Here is a 20,271-nt window from a genome sequence, read left to right as displayed (position 1 = left end):
CAAAGGACAGGTCTATAAATTTTAGGTCTGTCCTAGGCGCCTGTCAATAGCAATGTGATCTGTAAAATCAGCTGACAGGCATCTGTGGGTACAGATACACACTAGCACAGCTGACAGGATTAGACATTAGCTATGTACTTCAAGGGATGTTCACTCATCAAAGGATTTGGGATTTGTCTGTCTGGTTTAAACAGTTTAAACTGTCACCAATCTTTTTATATTTAACAGATTCATTTGTTCTTCAAAAAACAAAGAAAATTTGCAATGCCCCCAAATCCTCATTACATTTTTTCCCTATTTAGTAATTCAGACTATATCCATTTTTAAATTTTAAACACGTTACATCTTGGGGTGCCTGGTACCCCAGTTGGTAGAGTATATGACTCTTCATCTAGGGGTTGTGAGTTTGAGCCCCATATTGGGTGCAGAGATTACTTTAAGAAAATAAAAATCTTAGGGACGCTTGGGTGGCTCAAGGTTGATGGGTGAGTGTCTGTCTTCAGCTCAGGGTGTGATCCCAGAGTTCTGGGATCCACTGCCGCACTAGGGTCCCTGCAGGGAGCAGGCTTCTCCCTCTATGTCTCTGTGTCTTTCATGAATGAATAAAGCCTTTAAAAAAATAAAATGAATGAATAATAAAAATAAAGTAAAATCTTAAAAATCAAAACATGCCACATCTTTACTCTGCTCTTCATTTAATTAACCAGTTATGTTACGTAAGTGTTGGAGGTGATCAAATATTGAAGAAAGGCCACAGTGGCATTGTGAGAATCATCTTTAGTAAGTCTTATAAATATTATGAACATTTTAGGCAGTGTGGATATGGCCTACATTTTGATACACTCACTAAGTGACAAAATGACAATAGTCTTATTTGAAATATGGGCTTTTTCTCATGTTATTGAAGTATCCCAGAATAAAGATTTTGATCATATTTATTTGTTTTTCTGCAAATGAGAGTCACAAATATAATTTGGTCATTAGTCACACTTTTATACTGTTGCATATTATACTACTGACAAATATTCCATCCAAGTAAAACCAGTGGGACCTAAAAAAAAGTTATAGGTTATAATTTCATGAAAACTCAAATCTCAAATGATTCTGCTTGGTTTCATTTGTACTAACCTTTGGCCCTGGTATTCCGTTTTGTCCTACTGTTCCAGGCAACCCGGGCTCACCCTCATGAAAAAAATAGATACTATTAAATAAAATAGACAAAATCCATAAGATATATATATATCATTAGAGGATATAACTATCCAATAATGCTCTAGAAGTAGAAAAATAAAAAAAAAATAAAAAAAATAGAAGTAGAAAAATAAGTGCCTACTAGTATAAATACAAATGAGTTCATTTGGTCCAAAATTCTATGTGCTAAGGACCAAGGATAACATAGGGTTAATTTCCTTTGTTCAATATTTTCTCCATTAAGAAAGCTGAAGCAACTTACCGACAGAAATGAGTATCTAGCATGGTATTGGGTACCTTGTAGGCAATAAGTAAATATTTGTGGAATGAATTAAAGACATCTGAAAATATAAGCTCTCTTGATGGAGAACTTTTAAGTGGTTCATTAGCTCAGGAAAATAAAGACTAAATCATTATATTTATGAGACTTAATCTAACAAGTATTTCCAAATCTAAAGCTTAAAGAACACACACATCTTTGAATACCTACAAAATTAGACACATTTGACACAAAAGTCAAAAATAAACATGGCTTTGGCTTCTCAATTTCATGGTAAAAAATAATTAGAATAAAACATTCAGAACTGTGGCTCTTATTGTCCTATGGAGTGATAGGCTTTTGGGAGAAAGATGATGTTACTAGGTCAGAAAAGTTTCCCATCTCAGAAAGACGAGGTTGTATAACAGTTTTCCTAGGCTCTGAACTAGCAATTATTTTCCAAAGAGGAGAAGTCATGAAGTTCCCAGAAGCAAAGGTGAGATAATCTGGCTCTCAATGCTTCCATGTGACTCAGAGTCATATCAACCAGAATTTCATTTTCATTTAAAAACATTCCCAAAGTCATTTACAGTGTGCACCAATGATGGGACAGCTTTCTTCTTTTCACTGAGGGTAGTAAAGTTGCTCTTTAATTGATTAAAAAAAAAAAAGACTATTTTTAGAGCACTTTTAGGTTCACAGCAAACTTAGTTGATTTTTAAGTGTGTTTTCTAAGTCACCTACAGGGCAGAGACTGCGCCATTTTAATATTTGTGCTCTCACCTTCGAAAACATGTACATTAATAATAGTACCATATTTAAGGTCCCAGGAATTTTACATTCATCAATTCATTTAATTCTCACAAATTTCTATGATGTATCTTTTATCTCTATTTAACAGATGAAGAAACTGTGGCACAGAGAGGTTTAAGTAACTTTTCTAGATTCACACAACTCTAGCCAAGATTTCAACTCTCATGATCTAGCTTAAGAGGTTGTGCTCTTCACAGTAGATACATTCCTGAATGAATGAAAGCATCTAAAAACTGGGAGAGAATTCATGGGAGTATTTGTATTCTCATTGTCATTTGGTTTATACTTCTCATTTATAAATGACCTTTCAGAATGTATAGAAACCTGAATTAAATACAACTTATATAAAGGTGATTTAGGTATGCCTCCAAGATAAACGAAGAATATGAAGCTTACGTTATCTTTCTAGAAGAGCAAAATAATATTTTACTACTATACTGGTTTATTATAATTGCTAAAGTCTTAACTTTCTGGAAGAAATTCTGCTTTGTATATAAAGTTACACTATAATTGTAACTCTTGCACTTTCCTTGGATAAATGGCAAAAATGCTGAGAGAAGAGCAATGGCCATTATAGGAAAATTTTGACCAGCCATTTGTACATCACAAAGAGTAACAACTTGGAAATAGAAAATGCCCTGAAAGAGGACTATCATTTACTCTGCAACAGAAGAAGAGCTATCAAGTCTGCTCTCTTCAAAGAATCCACAACAGGATGCACTAATATCATAACTCATGGTTTAATGCAAATAAGAGATGCTGCCAGGAAACAATACAAACTTTGTTTAGACTTTCAAAGAATAACCATGGTAGCCAGAATAATAATAAAAAAATGGTTAAGCCCCTGGAACTGAACAAAGTACATGTCGTGATTCTGCAGCAAGGAAAAGAGACATTGCTTAGGTATCTGGTTAACATCCTCCTTAATATATGAACACTGAGAGACTAAAACTTGATCCCTTTTTAAAATGTTTATATATTGTTAAAATAATCTTTTAACATAGTAGGAAACAAAAAAATGCACCTATGGTTCTATCACCCTTATAATTATTTTGTTCTGTTTCCGTCTAGTCTTTCTTATTTATGCTTACGTGTTTCAAGCAATTGTAAGCTTATTACATAGTTTGACACTCTGATTTTTTATTTTTTGATCCTACATAGTTGTTTTCACATGGTATTCATGATTGCCTTGTAAATGGTTTGATTATCTTCTAACAAAGTCAGGTGTGATCATATGTTTACTCTGTCCCAAACAGAATACTTGATTGTTGCCAATTTTTGCTATTAAAGATAAACGAAAACACCCACCTTTGTAAATATTTCGAAATTGCTTTCCAAAGGAATCTGAGTTTTATCTGCTTCAATCGGCCCCCATCTGTGTTACGTTTTCACAACTTCATCAACATTGGATATCACAATTTTAATTACTTGGGGGGCAATTTTAATAAACACAAATAAGAGTTTACTGTTGCCCAATTTTACATTTATCACTTGTAAGGTTGTTTTTTTCACATGTTTATAATTTCAATAAGTATCTCACAAAATTTTAAAGTTAAAATTTTGAAATTTTAATTTTAATTTTAAAATGAATAAAGCTTTTTTCTGAATGAAGCAAGGGAAGAGAAAAAGAAGGAAAAGTGACAAAGTGACTCAGAGCATTTTACCTTTCTAATAAGTTATGTCAAGAAGAATATATTCAAGTTTATATTAGGAGGCCATGGAGCATTCTGCTACTTTCCAACCTAGTTCGCCAGGTTGTGGGAAAGGAATGTTAAGGATGAAGAGCTGGAGAACTCTGAGCGCCAAGTCTGAGCTATGGTATTCTGGAAGACATTAATTTATTCAACTAAGATTTAGTGAGAATTTTCTAGCTATTGTACTCTGGGCTGAGTGTTTCATGGGATATAAAGATAAAATAGGCATGAGAGATACCTGTGCCCAAAGAGCTGAGTTTTGAGCCAGAAAAAACAATACATATAAAAATAACTTAAGAGGACATCTAATTGAGGTCACAGGATTTTTTTTTTTTGAGCGAAGTTTTCTTGCACTTCATTAAATAAAGAAACATGAATCAAAAGGAGTGTTAAAGAAGAATAAACCATGTGTCATATAGTGTATTAATATTTTCCGGTATATGAGCATAAAATATTATGAGTCCCCTTCAAATAAAGTTACAATGACATTGCTACATAATGTAGTAAAAATATACATATGCAGAAAAATCAGAAAAGCAGAGACAAAAAAAATGACAATTAGGTTTCATGTGTGTGTAGAGAGTCTCCTATTTGTTAGAGAAACTGTTCATCTATTTCCGAATGCATTTCCCAAGTACTGAAGGATATTCCAAAGATAGTAATGATGAAAAAACAGCAGCTAACATCTTTACAGGTAGATGATAGGGTTCTCTCTCTTATACTTTAAATTCTAAAGTATTCCCTGTGTATTACTCAAATATGACGATGTGTGTATTTAAATAAGTTGTACTGACCTTTAGGAAAGCCAGCTTGCTACTTTGTTTCTTTCTTTCTTCCTTCCCTTCTCTCTTTCTCAAACCAAATGCTCTTTAGAACTCTAATGTAAGACAGCGCTCAGGACTTTTACAATTATCTCAGGTATGCTAATCAGGGGCAACTTGAAAGAATACTGAAAGATAGGAAGGAATGTAGTTGTCTTATGAAACTGAGTGCTAACAGGAAATAGGTCATTTAATGGTAATATTGCTGCCTGAGGGCAATTGTTTTCTATTCTGGCGATGGGAATTTACAAGGAGTTGTAGCTTAAAATTTTCAGCATAATATAGTTTTACGTTCACTTGTCAAATCAGATTTTGTTTCTTTTAAGTACTGCATCTCAGAAAGAACTCATCCACACAGAAGAGGAAAATAACTACAAGGAACGTGGACCAGCAGTGGATGGGAAGACTAATACTGAGCAGAACATGATATCAGTTTTTTTAATTTTTTTTTCTGGAATTTTCAACTCTTCCTTAGGTTTATTTATTTTTTTAATTTAATTTTATATTTTAATTTATTTTTTAATATTTTATTTGAGTATAATTGACATACAATGTCACATGAGTTTCAGATGTACAGCTTAGTGATTCAGATGCAGCTTCTCTATAAGTTATGGTATGCTCACCATGAGTGTACCTAGCATACAATGTTATTATAACATCACTGACTATATTCTCTATGCTGTGAACATGGCATTGGTCTTAAGGTTGTTCTTCTACCTCTGGAGTAGGGGGTGTTGGTGTGTCCACGTAATAAAATAAAGACGAATGGTCACTGCCATCTGAAACATTGAGTGTGCTTTTTTCCTGACAGTGACAGTGCAGTGACAGTGCACAGAGGAATCTCAGTGGCTTGAAGGCTGAGCAGGACTGGCCTTTAGTCCCCTTCTCCAGGAAGACATGATGGGGGTGGTGGGTGTCCTTTTATAATGCTTTGGGGCCACAGAGGCATTGGCAGCAATTGGATAAATAACATCGGTAGAGGAAGATTATTTGAAAGCAGCAAGGCACCCAAGAGGGAGTTCTAGATCCAACTCTGGGGAAGAGTCAAGAAAATGGGTTTTTGCTCTCCATTCATTTATTCTCTCTAGCTTACTTTAGTTTACTGATTTTCTACTCTGGTTGTCTAATGGCAAATGAATATGAGCACTGGGTTGGGCGAAGGTAGGAGGTACAAAATGACCTACGTATTTTGAAATGTATAGAAATGCAGCATTTTATGACACAATAAAATAAAAGTCCTAGCCCCAACCTTTAAGAGCTATTAATGTTTTGGAAAAAAATCACTTGTCTTTTTGCACACCTCTCATGGCCTTCAGCCTTAGCTCAAATGTCCCCTTACCTTACTACAGGGGTTGCCTGGATACCCCACCACCACTTCCTGTGCTCACTACCTTACTGAATTTTCTTTATTGCACTAGTTACCACATAAGGCATATTTTTTTTATTTCAAAACTGTCTCCCCTACTAGGAATGCCAGATTTTAGAACTAAAAGTATAGCACATCCACTTAAATTTTAATTTCAGATAAACAACACAATTTCTAAGTTACATATATCCTAAATATTTTTTATATATCCCAAAGATTGAATTGGACATAGTCATATTAGAAATTATGGGTTATTTATCTAAAATTCAAGTTTGGGCATCCTGTATATTATTTGATGACCCACCTCTACCCTCTCATCACCCTAGAATATGAACTTTGTCTACTTTGTTCACTCCTCTTTCCACATCGTCTGGAAACTGTACCTTACATATAATAATTGTTAAGTACATATATTTTGGAAAAATGAATGAATACAGGAGACGCATATACATAAAGCCCACATGGAAATGTAAAACGCATATACATAAAGCCCACATGGAAATGTAAATGTAAGCAAGACTTTTCTTCTGGGAAACTAGAATATCTATAAGCATGGTTGCAAGAGATGCCTCTTTGTCTCAGCTACAACAAGGCAGCCACTGGTGAGAAAAGAGAAGGGGACCCAGGAAAAAGATGGGAGACATGTTAATCTAGCAGTGACACCTACAACTCAGGTAGGTCAGTCTGAAACATTTGAACTGCAGGACAGAGGAACAGCTCGGGGTACAAGACCAGCAGGGTGCGTGGCGGGGAGGAGTCTCCCGAAGGGCAGGATGACTTGAATGAGAACTGTCATGGCTTCCAAGGAGTTCATGCCCTTAAGCACCCCAGGACTCTCCCAGGGGAAGGGTGGATGCCTAAAGCACTGAAGGCTGCCACAGTTCTCTGTGGGTACAGAGACTGCGCCTTCTATGTATTTCCAATATATTCTTTCATCGGCTCCTTCCTGTACCACCAGAAGCTGAGGCCATGCTGGTTAAGAATTATTGTGTCTTCTGAAGTTCCCCCAAGACCCTTGCAGAGCTTCATGAACTCACCCTAACATCTGCCCCACCCCAAGCAGAAGCACTCACAAAACAGCGAAATATTTTAGTTGGAGGGAATCAAGTGAGTCATTCTTAAAAGATGAAAAAGCACATTCAGAGAGTATTTTTTCCAGAGGCAAATACCTGCAAAGAGCAGATGTAAGATCAGAGCCCAGGTCTTCCCATTCCTCATCTTGTGTTCTTTCTATTTGAGCAACTTGTATCTAAAAAAAACCCTTATTCATTTTTATTATGTTTGTTATCTGTTAAATTTGAGCATGAAAGAGGAAAGTGACTTCAGGAAACCTCTGGCCTAATCTCAGGTTTTCCACCTCTGGTCTTGTGACATAGAGCAAATTGCTTAAGCTTCTGTGGGACTCAGCTTCTCTATGAAGTGTGTGCAAGTAGATTAAATGCTTGCTTCCCCCTCTCCCACCCCTCCCTCAAGGATTAAGATTAGGTTTTATTATTGCTTTAAATAGGTACTTAGAAAATTTTATTGAACTCAAATTCCCAACATAATATTAATATCATTACTATTTGTTGCTGCTTTTAGACTCAGGATGTTGCCTGGTGATTCCTTATTCTTCAGACACCTGATTAGACTTGGCTCAAGGCCCAATTTCACAGATGAAGGGAATCGAGACCAGCTACCCTGGACTCCTCTGCTGGGGTTCATCTTGGTTTTGCCCCACACCAATTCAGATGGGTCAGTCAGTTCCCCTCACCAACTGCCTCCAGAACTCCACTCTCCCAGGGTCTCTTGTGAGCTCAGGATTGAATATCTGGTGTACCTGGGAAAATGTCACATCACAGAATAGGCAGCTTTCCTCATCTTGCTGGCTTTCATCTTGCCTTTCTTCTTCCTCCTCTCCCTCCTAGACCACCCTAGGCATTCAGCTTCACTCTCTTATGTAATGCGATTTAGTAGTTTCTAAAAGGCTGCTGCTTGCATGCCCAGTCTCCAAGTCTTTTCCTTCTTGCCAATAGGCAGAAGAGGCTTTGTAACTTGGCAAAAGAGAAACCAGAAAACCTGGGTGACTGAGTTTGGTTATATGTTGGAGAATCTGGCACCCTGTAGAGGGCTCTGTTTTGCTGATCTAATCGGCAAAACCCCTCCCTAAAATTAGAATCTCTCTGTCCACATTAGTAATACGAATACTAATGAGTAGAAAACCGGCAGGGCTTTCAGGCAGGAGCCTAATAAAAACATTCTATTTCAGATAATTTACTGAAATGGGTCTTAAACTGATTAAGGTTGTAACTAAACTGAACCTAGTAACCAAACCTTCATCGTGCTTTTTAAAAAAAGTACAAAAGTGGGCAGCCCCGGTGGCGCAGCGGTTTAGCACCGCCTGCAGCCTGGGGTGCGATCTGGACACTCAGGATCGAGTCCCATGTCCGCCTCCCTGCATGGAGCCTGCTTCTTCAGCCTGTGTCTCTGCCTTTCTCTCTCTCTGTGTTTCTCATGAATAAATAAATAAAATCTTAAAAAAAAAGTACAAATGTCTAAGAATGTAAAATAAGTAAACATGGTAGTAGTATCAATAATATTATGGCATGGACTATTTCAGAAATAAGTCCGCTGGTTAAGACTATTTTAGTTTTTGTACTAAACATGGACAGAAATGTACAAAATATAATCTGAATAAAGAAATTCAAATGCAAAAAGATAGCTAAGAATTTAGTAGTCACAGAAAATAGCTAAGTTGCATTAATTTGGGTGAAATTTACATAAATGAAAATTATGTGCCTGAGCACACCCCTGAGATTTGGAGGTTTGGGTAGAAGTACATGTGGATGACCCCACATTCTACCCCACAGTGCTAATTGTCCTCTCTTCTCTTCCCAACTTCATTCCTATTCTTCTCTAGGAAGGGCTTTGGGGGTGTGTGTGAACACTACAGCTTGCAAGCCTCCCTACTGATAGCAGTGCCAAGGCCACCCATAGGTTTAGGGGTGCACACACCAGCTGTGTGGTCGCTTGTGGAAATTTGGACCTGGTGAAGAGGCCAATACAGGCACTAGAAGCAGAATCAGAACAGTTGAGGCAGGAATTCTTGAATTGTGGGTACCTGGGATGTAATCAAGAAGTAGGAAAACTGGGCTTTTTTTTTTGTTGTTGTTGTTTTTTAAAGATTTTATTTATTTATTTATTCATGAGAGACAGAGAGAGAGAGAGAGAGAGAGAGAGAGAGGCAGAGACACAGGCAGAGGGAGAAGCAGGCTCCACGCAGGGAGCCGGATGATGCAGGACTCGATCCCGGGTCTCCAGGATCACACCCTGGGCTGAAGGCGGCGCTAAACCGCTGAGCCAACTGGGCTGCCCGGAAAACTGGGCTTTTAGTGGGCATGCCTCCTTGGCCCTGTGGACTCCTCACTCTGTGGGGAGGGTCACACCATAGGAAGGATAGAGGAAGCAAGATGAGAAGTACTGCTTGCCTGAGTCTAAGGGAAACATTATCCAGTATTTCCTTTTTAAATAACTTATGAAAGGTGCCCAAATGAGCAAAAACCAACCAGAGAACATGATGCCACAGAAGACTGTCTTTTCTATGTGTGTGTGTGTGTGTGTGTGTGTGTTCACCATGTGTATGCTTCTGGGGGAAAAAAAAGATATAGAACAAAGACTTATGTTTCAGGGAGAAATAATAAAAATGGATAAAGTGGGTTATGTGAAGTGAAAGACTTTCTTAAGGACTGGGATAAGTCAAATACAACACAGTTCTGCTCCCTTGTGTTACATGTATCTCTTCTGAATTAGACAATTAGTGATTCTTTCAACTTTCCACGTGACTGGGGTTGCTAGAAAAGAAATTGCAGTGGCAGTAGCTAATCAGAATCTGACATTTTCCAAGCCAGGGGAGGAGGGGGAGCCCATGACCTCTCTGTTCCCTTTTACAAAGGAACTCCAAAGTTTTGTGGGATGTTTGGGGGAAAACACTCACTCACTCTCTGCATGTTGATATGAAAGAAGGAAGCCCTAGGCTTCCCATGGGAAGAGCAGGAGCTAGGATGAGGGCAGCAAGGAGAAAGACAGGGTGAAGAGATGAAAGAATCTGGATTCTTAGGGATGAGGTTTAGTTGCCAGAGCAAAGCAAAGTTGAAGCCTGCATTAGCTTTCAAGTTCCGTGATCAATAAATACCTTTATTTTTAAAAGTGGTTCTGTTAAGTATACTAGGACTGGCAACATAATGTGCCTTTAATAATATATCCATTATTTAAAGTTTTAAAACCCAGCTAATTTTTTCTTTCCTAAAGCATAGTCCTTATTGATAAATCTATGTATGTTTGAATGATAAATTATTTTTTTCTCTTGGGAAGAGAATGTGCCTAATTACTAATAGAAATGTTAAGTGGTATGTCCAGCTGGAAAAATTCTAAAGATCAGTGAAGAGTAGTAGAATGAAATAATAGTTCTTACTAACGTTTGCTTATACACCCAGGAGGCTTCTGAGTCATGGAGGGTTTTTTTTTTAAGATTTAATGTATTTATTCATTAGACACAGAGAGAGAGAGAGAGAGGGAGGGAGAGACAGAGAGAGAGAGAGGGAGAAAGAGAGAGAGAGAGAGAGAGAGAGAGAGGCAGAGACACAAGCAGAGGGAGAAGCAGGCTCCATGCAGGGAACCCCACGTGGGACTCGATCCCAGGTCTCCAGGATCACTCCCTGGGCTGAGGGCGGCACTAAACTGCTGAACCACCCAGGGATCCCCTGAGTCATGGAGTTATTAATGCCCCTAGTACAGACAGGAACATAGTCTAATCTTACTTAATGTTTTATTTTAAAATATTTAACATACTTAAATGAAGTTACATCTATCTCTTTACTTTTTCTGATTAAACTTTGAGGTACTATTTTAATCCTCCGTTGATAAGGCTTAGAGAAGGTAAATAACTTGCTCAAGGTCATATAAACACTGAAGAGCAAAGCTGGGATACTCTGAATTTAAGATCCTCGTTCTTTATGGTAGAAGCAGAGTCATGTGCAGTGAGAACACATTGCCTGGTTTTGAAGCTGAACTCCACCACAAGCACCTTGGTAACTCTGGGCAAAAGATTTATCCTTTCTGTGCTCCCATTTGCTCATTAACAAAGTAGGGATGCTAGTTCCCACCTCCTAGGATTGCTGTGAGGAATGAGTAAGCTAATATGCACACAACACTAAAGACAGTACCTGATAGTAAATGCTGAATACAAATTAGGATTTATTATATACTGCACTCTTCTGTTCTCTGCATTGGGCAGAGAAAACAGAGAATCCTGAAAGAAATTCAATTTCTCATAAATTAATTCCACTGAAGCTGTTTGGCAGTTGGAAAATGGTTATTAACTGATTGGCAACGTGGCCTTGTATCAAATGGATGGAATTAGGTAGATTCTAATACATTGGTATTGTCACAATAAGTTATTTCATTGAAGCCTTATTATTTATTTATTTATTTATTTATTTATTTATTTATTTATTTATGAGAAAGCATGAGTGGGACGGCAGAAGGGAGAGAGAGATAGAAAGAGAGAGAAAGAGAGAATCTCAAGCAGACTCCATGCTGAGCATAGAGCTGGATGTGGGACACCATTCCAGAACCCTGAGATCATGACCTGAGCCAAAATGAAGAGTTGGATACTTAACCAACTGAGCCACCCAGGTACCCTTATAAACTTATTAAAAAAATTTTTTTTAAGATTTCATTTATTTATTTGACAGAGAGAGAGAAAGAGACAGAGACAGAGACAGAGAGAGAACAAGCAGGGGGAACAGAAGAGGCAGAGGGAGAAGCAAGCTCCCCCCTCAGCAGGAAGCCTGACATGGGGCTCCATCCCAGGACCCTGGAATCATGATTTGAGCTGAAGCCAGAGACTTAACCAAAGGACCCACCCAGGCACCCCTGCAGTCTTCTTTTTAATACAAGTTTCAAAATCCAGAGTATCATTTAGAGGTCAGAGCTAATGATACAAGAAAGGCTTTGTGGCTTGCACTGATTTAATATTTTAGTGGTCTTAAGCTTGGAGAGAAGGTAGAGCATGATGAATACAAAAGTCCTATAATGGTTGATAATATGGTGTTTCAGAAACCAAATTCTAAAACCAAGATCATCTGTAATTTGATCTATAAGGTACTGCACCAGAGGGGTAGTTTCTCTCTCCTTGCCAAATGCTGCTCACCTGTTAGGGCCCACCTAAAGTCACCTACCCATTTAGAGAAGCATTGCCGGGCTCTGTCCACCAGGCCAGGCTGCCCTGTGCTTCTCTGCCATAGCTCTTAACAGAATTGTCATGTAATGGGCTTTTAGCCTAACTGTTCATTTAAAGCCCCCATCCCCAATTAGGCTGGAAATTCCATGAGGACTGAGAGAGCTTGAACGTCAGTGCTCAGATGGTGCCTGACACTTAGTAGTAAGGGCTGCACAGATGACTGAAAAAAATCAAGTGAATCAGTGGACCCATTTATGGGAAGTTTTCTTTAAGAAAGCTTTCCCAGATTACATATGCAATTGAGTCAGATCTAGTAAATCATATTTTTGTGATCCCTCCTATAAAAGATAGTGTCTTTTCAATTAGAATAAGTGGACTTAAAAAAAATAAAAATAAAATAAGTGGACTCGATGATATCATAATCCAACTACATTTGCTTTGTTGTTTGTTTTTGGACAGCCTGTGAGTAGCTTGCCTCTCTCACATCCCTGCCCCCAAGAATCCTTTTCTCTCAACTTTTTATTCTCCCGCCACCTGATATTTTAGTAGAATAGAATGATAGCTATTATCAAATTCTATAGTAACATGGCTAAATGAAGTCGGGGGAAAGTGGTTTAAAAAAGAAGCTTTACCATACTTGATTTATTTCAAGCCAACGTTAAACTACCTCTTTTTTTAGATTGTATTTATTTATTCATGAGAGACACAGAGAGAGAAAGGCAGAGACACAGGTAGAGAGAGAAGCAGGCTCCATACAGGGAGCCCGATGTGGGACTCGATCCCGGGTCTTCAGGATCATGCCCTGGGCTAAAGGCAGACACTCAACCGCTGAGCCACCCAGGTATCCCTAAACTACCTCTTATAACTAACTTTTGATGCCTCTCTAAGGGAAGTTAAAATTAATTACATAAAGAATAGAAATATTATTTGTCTCACTTAACAAGTAAAACTGAGTGAAAAGTCTCTTAAAGAGTAAGCGTGTATATGAAAATGTCTGAGAATGTATGAATCACACTTAAGGATACAGTGATTAGACTATAAGAAATGTTCTGTAATAGGAAAATGATGGTGTTTCTTTTCTTTTAAATTCAATTAGATGGTGTTTCTTTTGGAAGAAAGAACACATCCTATTTTTACAGTGACTAGAGAAAAACATCATGTGTTCTGAGAATTCTAATGTATATTAATTACTAACTTTAGAAGATAGAAACACTAATAAAAGTAATTTGTCTCAACTTTAACCTGCAAAATGATTGAACTGCTGTAAGATACTTTCCCTGAACTATTAATTAATCTTGGATCAGAAATCAATCACTTCATTTACTCTTGATATTTTTTCTTAAAGTCTAAAACCAGAAAGTCACAACTAGGAGTACCTGGGTGGGTCAATTGGTTAAGCAGCTGTCTTTGGTTCAGGTTATAATCCCAGAGTCCTGGGATCGAGTACCACATTTGGCTCCCTGCTCAATGGGCAGCCTCTTTCTCCCTCTCCACTGCTTGTGCTCTCTTACACGTTCTCTCTTTCTCTGTCTAAAATAAATAAAATCTTTTTAAAAAATCTTTAAAAAAAAGAAAGTCACAACTATATTGGGTAATGGGACCACTTAATAAATTCTGCTACAAGAAAATTTTAAGCTAACCAATCAGAAAACAAACAGAACTATACCAGATTCAAATCCTTTAGGAATTTAACTCAGACTGCTTAATGACAGAACCAAGAAAAGAGTGTATTTAGTTGTTACAGTAAGTGAATCAAGAATAAAAAACACTGCATTCATTGAACAGCCTACTGAATAGACTTGAATAAATAGCTTGACCTTTGGAACCCTGAGAGCTTCAATTTATCTGCTCTCTAAATACACATACAATAAAAATGCCATTAGAACTATGCTGTGAGGATTAATGTCAGTGAAAAACTGTAAGACCCATGGATAAGAGATGAAAAGGAACTCTAAATACCATAACTATAAATTAATTAAAATTTAATGTTCCTTAAAAATCACATAGCTATCTGGGATAGAGTCATAGATGAGACGTTAACTACATTCTTTGTTTATATTATATTTTGAAGTTTTAAAAATAATAAATTCTAGAAAATACTTGAAAAATACATGAATAAGATCTTCTAATATTTATCACCTGCTTTGAAAACAATCCCAAGACTCTGGGGTCTCAGAAATATTCTAGCTTGTTAGACAAATAATTGATTTTTAATCCTGAAAACCTTTATTATTATTTTCTTTTTTTTTTAATATATTTTTTTTAATTTTTATTTATTTATGATAGGCACACAGTGAGAGAGAGAGAGAGAGAGGCGGAGACACAGGCAGAGGGAGAAGCAGGCTCCATGTACCGGGAGCCCGACGTGGGATCCGATCCCGGGTCTCCAGGATCGCGCCCTGGGCCAAAGGCAGGCGCCAAACCGCTGCGCCACCCAGGGATCCCCACCTTTATTATTATTTTCATAGTAACACACAGACAAGGGTGTTAACTGCACCAATTAGATTTTTAATGTACCCTGTCTCTGTCCTCAGATCTCCTCTTCAGTGGTATTTGCATAGTACTGGGCATTGATTGTTATTCAAGTAAAGTGTCATTATGATGATTTGTTTTTATAGGTGCCACTTAATGTAAAAGAATAAAAAAATAATAGGGTTCTAATAATGTTTTATAAAAGTTGAGATTTTTAAAGTTCTGATACACATGTATATACAAAAATCACAGATAGCAACTAATTTTGTCAAAGGATTCTTCAGCTTAAAAGATGATTCTACTACAAACTTATTTTTAAAAGCTTCTACTTTTCCAATATATCTGAGAAGCAGGGTTTAATTGACAAATATTCAGATACACATCTCTCCATGTATACATGTGGGTGTGTTTGTGAAAAAGAGAGACAGAGAGTAATAGGGACCCCTGGGTGGCTCAGTGGTTGGGCACCTGCCTTTGGCCCAGGTCGTGATCCCAGGGTTCCAGGATCGGACTCCCTGCAGGTAGCCTGCTTCTCCCTCTGTTTCTCCCTCTGCCTGTGTCTCTGCCTCTCTCTCTCTCTGTTTGTGTCTCTCATGAATAAATAAATAAATCCTTAAAAACAGGACAGAGAGTAATAATGAATAATGGAGCATAAAATGTTAATTATACATTGAATTTAACAAGATCTATCCTTGAGAATTACAAAATTTTTGTGTCCAATATAATTAGCTAGGGAAGAAGAGGACAACATTTCAGATTTTTAGGTAAGACTTAGTATTAAATCTACCCTAATTGCTTTGCCTGCTGGCAATAAATCCAAATCATGAAAACAACAGCTTTCAGAATTGGGAACAGAGAATGCTAGAAGCTGGTTGAATCAAAAAATAAGACATTGGTGACTTTTCTCTTAGAAACTTAGAAATAAATTAGTACAGTCCCTGGTCTCATTTCACAAATGAAACTTCCTTGAAGCCCAGACAGGAAAAGGCTCTTTCAAAGGCTGCACGTGAGGTAGAAGAGCACAGAGCATCCCAATTCTAGGCCAGCACTGAAGTGAATGGGGAAAGAGTCAGAGGACAGAGGAACATTTTACTTTCCTGTGTAATTTTACATATTCATATTCTTCCTATAATGATTCAACTGCCTTCTGCTCCCTGCGTGAGGGTAAACCCAGGGCTCATTTGCCAAAACTCTTACAGTGGAATACTATTACTACAGACACTTAGTAACATATTGAGAATCTATAGCATTAAGTTCACTTTAGAGACATTATCTAGTTAATACTGCAAGGTCTGTATTTATATTTTACACCTGAGCTGCCGAAATATTATATAACTTGCCCAGATGAGATGACCCATTCTCTGTCTGACTACAGAGTTCACACCTTTTCCTCCATACCACGCTGCCTTCCACATTTCACAGAAGATGCTCAGGAGGAGCCCTTTGTAGATTATGATGCCAGAAAGAGCTAGATTGCGGTTTAATGGCATGTTACTGTTTATGTGAGTCCTTTCTCCTAATACAATCTGAACAACCGGAAGACCATTACAAAATAAGAAAAATTCAGGTTGGCAGTCAAAGTAACCCATATTTGGAGGGAAATTAAAAAAAATATATCACTACCAAGTTTATTGGCCAAAGCCAATCACCAATCTTGTCTATCTGAATGGATGGAAAACAAAATACTTAAAAAATATTTTCCCTTTTTTTTGTAAGAGAAAAATCCTTCTATTTTCTAGTTGTTATTTGATATATTTCTGATTCTTCCTTAATCATTATCTGAAAAATATTTTCTAAGCAACATATTTTTGTTTGGAAAAGTGAAATTGTAATGTAGAAAAAATGTTTTCTTAAGGCAGTTTGAGGACATTTAGGTACTTTAAAAAATTATGTCACTCTAAGTTCTTTTCTTAGAAAAACAAATTGTAGAAATCCAAAACACGTTTCATGTGCTTAAGTACAGAATTACTACTCTATTTCCAGCTTTGTTTTTACTGTCTATATGACCTGCTGTTTCAGTGAAGGACTTATGGTTTTTGCACTTTATTTTCCTAAAGATGATACAGCAAATATGACAAATGTTAGATAATGACTGTTATTAACACAAATTTCATCCACAAAGTTTTAGGTTAAATTCTATGGAGTATGAAAAACAATCTTAAACTACATTTTGCTAATACCTCCATAAAAGCGTGAAATTATTTAGCTTCCCTAGGTCTTCTAGAAAACACTTTAAAATGCCACAAAGATGTATACCAAGACATAAAACTGCAAATATTAACTGTCTATTTCCTTGAAGTATAATTTAAACTTGGTGAGTAGGATAAGAAAATGTCACATTCCTTTCCCTTGCTAAGGAAATTGCATATTTCCTTTGCAAAAATAAAGAATATGCAGTCTTCATAAACATGTATGTGACAGTTTTAAAGTTGTTTTGCTTCAGGTTAAAGGTTTCTATAAATTTTCATGATTGTCCCAAAGTTGAAAAAAGAAAAGAAGCAAAGAAGAAAGAACAAAATATTAACCTTAGGTGTACAAGCTTTGTTCTTCATCAATGTTAAAAACATTTCTCATATCCATATCTTGTCCTTTCCAAATATTATCTTGACCTATATAACCTTAAAATTCATCTTAGGATGAATATACTTCCAAATGTTTATATTTCCCTCCATGATCTGCAGTTTTCTAAATAGAAAGTTAAACTTCATTCTTTACCAGGATTTGTGAAGCAAACAGACATGCATTTTATTAAGTGGCAAATAGAGCAGTGACCTGGGCTGTTCACTCCTGAGGAGTACGAATGTTTGGTTTGTGGACTAACGGATACCATAAACCTTGGTTAAGGACATCAAATTTCACTGGGAATTAAGTAATTCTGGAAGCAAAGAATCTTGTTTAAGATATAGATTAATCAGTGCCCCAAAGATACAGATGCAGTGAAAGACCGAGACATCTGCACCCCAAAGTTTATAGCAGCAATGTCCACAATAGCCAAACTGTTGAAGGAGCCTCGGTGCCCATTGAAAGATGAATGGATAAAGAAGATGTGGTCTATGTATACAATGGGATATTACTCAGCCATTAGAAACGACAAACACCCACCACTTGCTTCGACGTGGGTGGAACTGGAGGGTATTATGCTGAGTGAAGTAAGTCAATCGGAGAAGGACAAATATTATATAGTTTCATTCATATGGGGAATATAAAAAATAGTAAAGGGAATAAAGGGGAAAGGAGAGAAAAGAAGTAGGAAATATCAGAAAGAGTGACAGAACATGAGAGACTCCTAACTCTGGGAAATGAACAAGGGGTGGAGGAAAGGGAGGTGGGCGGGTGGTTAGGGTGTCTGGGTGATGGGCACTGAGGGGGGCACTTGATGGGATCAGCACTGGGTGTTATGCTATATGTTGGCAAATGGAACTCCAATAAAAAAATATTCAAAAAAAAGATATGGATTAATCAAATTTCCAGAATTTCACTAAAATGAAATGGAGGGAAAAATTTAATTATAAGATCACCACTATCATAAGGGATTTATGTCTACTTACCATTCAATCCTCATATTGACCCTAATTGGTAGAAACATATTGTCTTCCTTCTACATATGAAGAGACTGGGTCCAGAGAATTCAAGGACTTTGCCAAAAACCATGTGGCCTGTAAGTGGCAGACTCATGCTTTTTGTTAGCTACTCTGCAGGTTTTATGATTGTTAATATCTTATTGGAGAAGAAAAGATGGACAAGATGGGAAAGGTCACTAGGAGGTCTATTTGGTCTGTAAATATTGGGCTCCTTATGATTCCAGAATTTAATTCAGAATGCAGAGATTTAAAATTCTCTTTTGGGGCAGCCCAGGTGGCTCGGAGGTTTAGCGCTGCCTTCAGCCCAGAGCCTCATCCTGGAGACCTGGGATCGAGTCCCACGTCGGGCTCCCTGCATGGAGCCTGCTTCTCCCTCTGCCTGTGTCTCTGCCTCTCTCTCTCTCTCTCTGTGTGTGTGTGTGTGTCCCTCATGAATAAATGGGTAAAATCTTAAAAAAAAATAAAAATAAATAAAACCTAGTTAAAAAAAATAATAAAATTCTCTGTTGAACACAGGCTGATGGGTCATAGGATTTTATAGGGCTAGTCCAAGAACTCTGATGGAGATAAGAAAGTCCCTAGCTCAGCTTCCTGGTTGCTGGCAGACTGGTTTTGTTAGCTGCTCCTATAGCTTTCCTCTTCTCCATAGAGGTTCCAGGTTGAAAAGCCAGTCAGCACTGTCAGGGGAACACATACAGAATAGCCGACTCACCTGTGGGATGCTGCTGCTTTATCCAACCAGTAAGTATGTTGCAGGAATAGATATAACCACACACATAGATGTCTATGTAAGTTATGGGGTTTTCTTATTTTATTTTCCCCCTCATTATTAACAGTACAATTAAAGAGTACTACCAGAGCTTGGCAAGTCTATTTAAATCCTAATTTTTCTTAACAGTAGAAAGAGCTTGCTTCTGGATTCAGATTATGCCAATAGGTTCCTTCTGTAAGAATATTTTTTGTTAGTGAAAGAAATAATACATGTCACTTTGCCTTGACAAGAATAAACTGGAGTGTGTTTTGTCTATCACAATTACTGTTAAACACAAAATTTTTCCTATTCCATGTATATTTGTAAAAAAGATCCAGTTGTATCTCCTACAAAATTTATCAAAATAAAATGGAAAATTTTCTAAGAGTTTCTGACTACTTAATGCATTGTTAAAAATTAGTTTGATCTTTTGCACCATAATTTCCCTGCATTTCAAAAGTATATATAGTGTTTTTACAAGTATACAAACTTTTTACTAACATTATTGACTAGAATAATTTTGTAATTTTAATCTCTTTAAATGATCAAATATGTTCTATAGAACTTACCTTTTGACCATTCACTCCTGGAATTCCAGGTACTCCAACAGAACCCTAAGAAGACACATTAAAGCAGATATAATCACAAAATATTTCAATTCTGAATCTGTAGTAGTAATTATGTCAGCCATAATTTCACCTTGCTAAAACAGGTGTGAGAGGCTGTTTTTCAGATCTTATCCACTGTACTCAAATATATACTAATGTAAGCAGATTCATCCCACATTCCCAGAAACTAGAGAGTTAAATTTAACCATGTTTCTAAATATCCACTTAATTCTAATATGATTTTAAAGAAATTCACACCATCAACTGGGATCCATAGCTATCAGAAGGCCAATGGCTCTAAACTGTGGTGCTTTTAAGAAGTAAATAGGCTTAGTTTCACCTGGAAAAACCTAGCAGTAGCAGTTAACTCTTGAATTTCATGAGTTTAAATACCATGAAACAAAAGGTAATTAAAATAACAACTACTTGTTCCACAATTAGTCAAATAAGGCACCCATGGTGTAAACTCAAGTTTGTTGTATTTGAAGCATTTTC

The 20,271-nt window shown here is 37.1% G+C and overlaps 1 protein-coding gene across 2 annotated transcripts in view; it reads right to left on the bottom strand.

Annotated features, from left to right (window-relative positions):
- The window catches only part of COL25A1 (collagen type XXV alpha 1 chain), a 440,527-nt gene that overhangs the window by 72,263 nt on the left and 347,993 nt on the right, over positions 1-20,271 (bottom strand). For both annotated transcript variants that reach the window (XM_055342488.1, XM_055342489.1), the window contains exons 12-13: positions 19,738-19,782; positions 1,129-1,182 (exon numbers count right to left, since the gene is read on the bottom strand). In XM_055342488.1, coding sequence (XP_055198463.1) covers positions 1,129-1,182; positions 19,738-19,782 — 99 coding nt within the window. The remainder of the gene's footprint in view (positions 1-1,128; positions 1,183-19,737; positions 19,783-20,271) is intronic.

Source organism: Nyctereutes procyonoides, unplaced genomic scaffold (assembly GCF_905146905.1).
Source record: "Nyctereutes procyonoides isolate TBG_1078 unplaced genomic scaffold, NYPRO_anot_genome, whole genome shotgun sequence".
In the NCBI taxonomy this organism is placed as follows: Eukaryota; Metazoa; Chordata; class Mammalia; order Carnivora; family Canidae; genus Nyctereutes; species Nyctereutes procyonoides.
The sequence above is the reverse complement of the archived record's forward strand: the minus strand, read 5'-3'. Positions and strand labels throughout refer to the sequence as shown.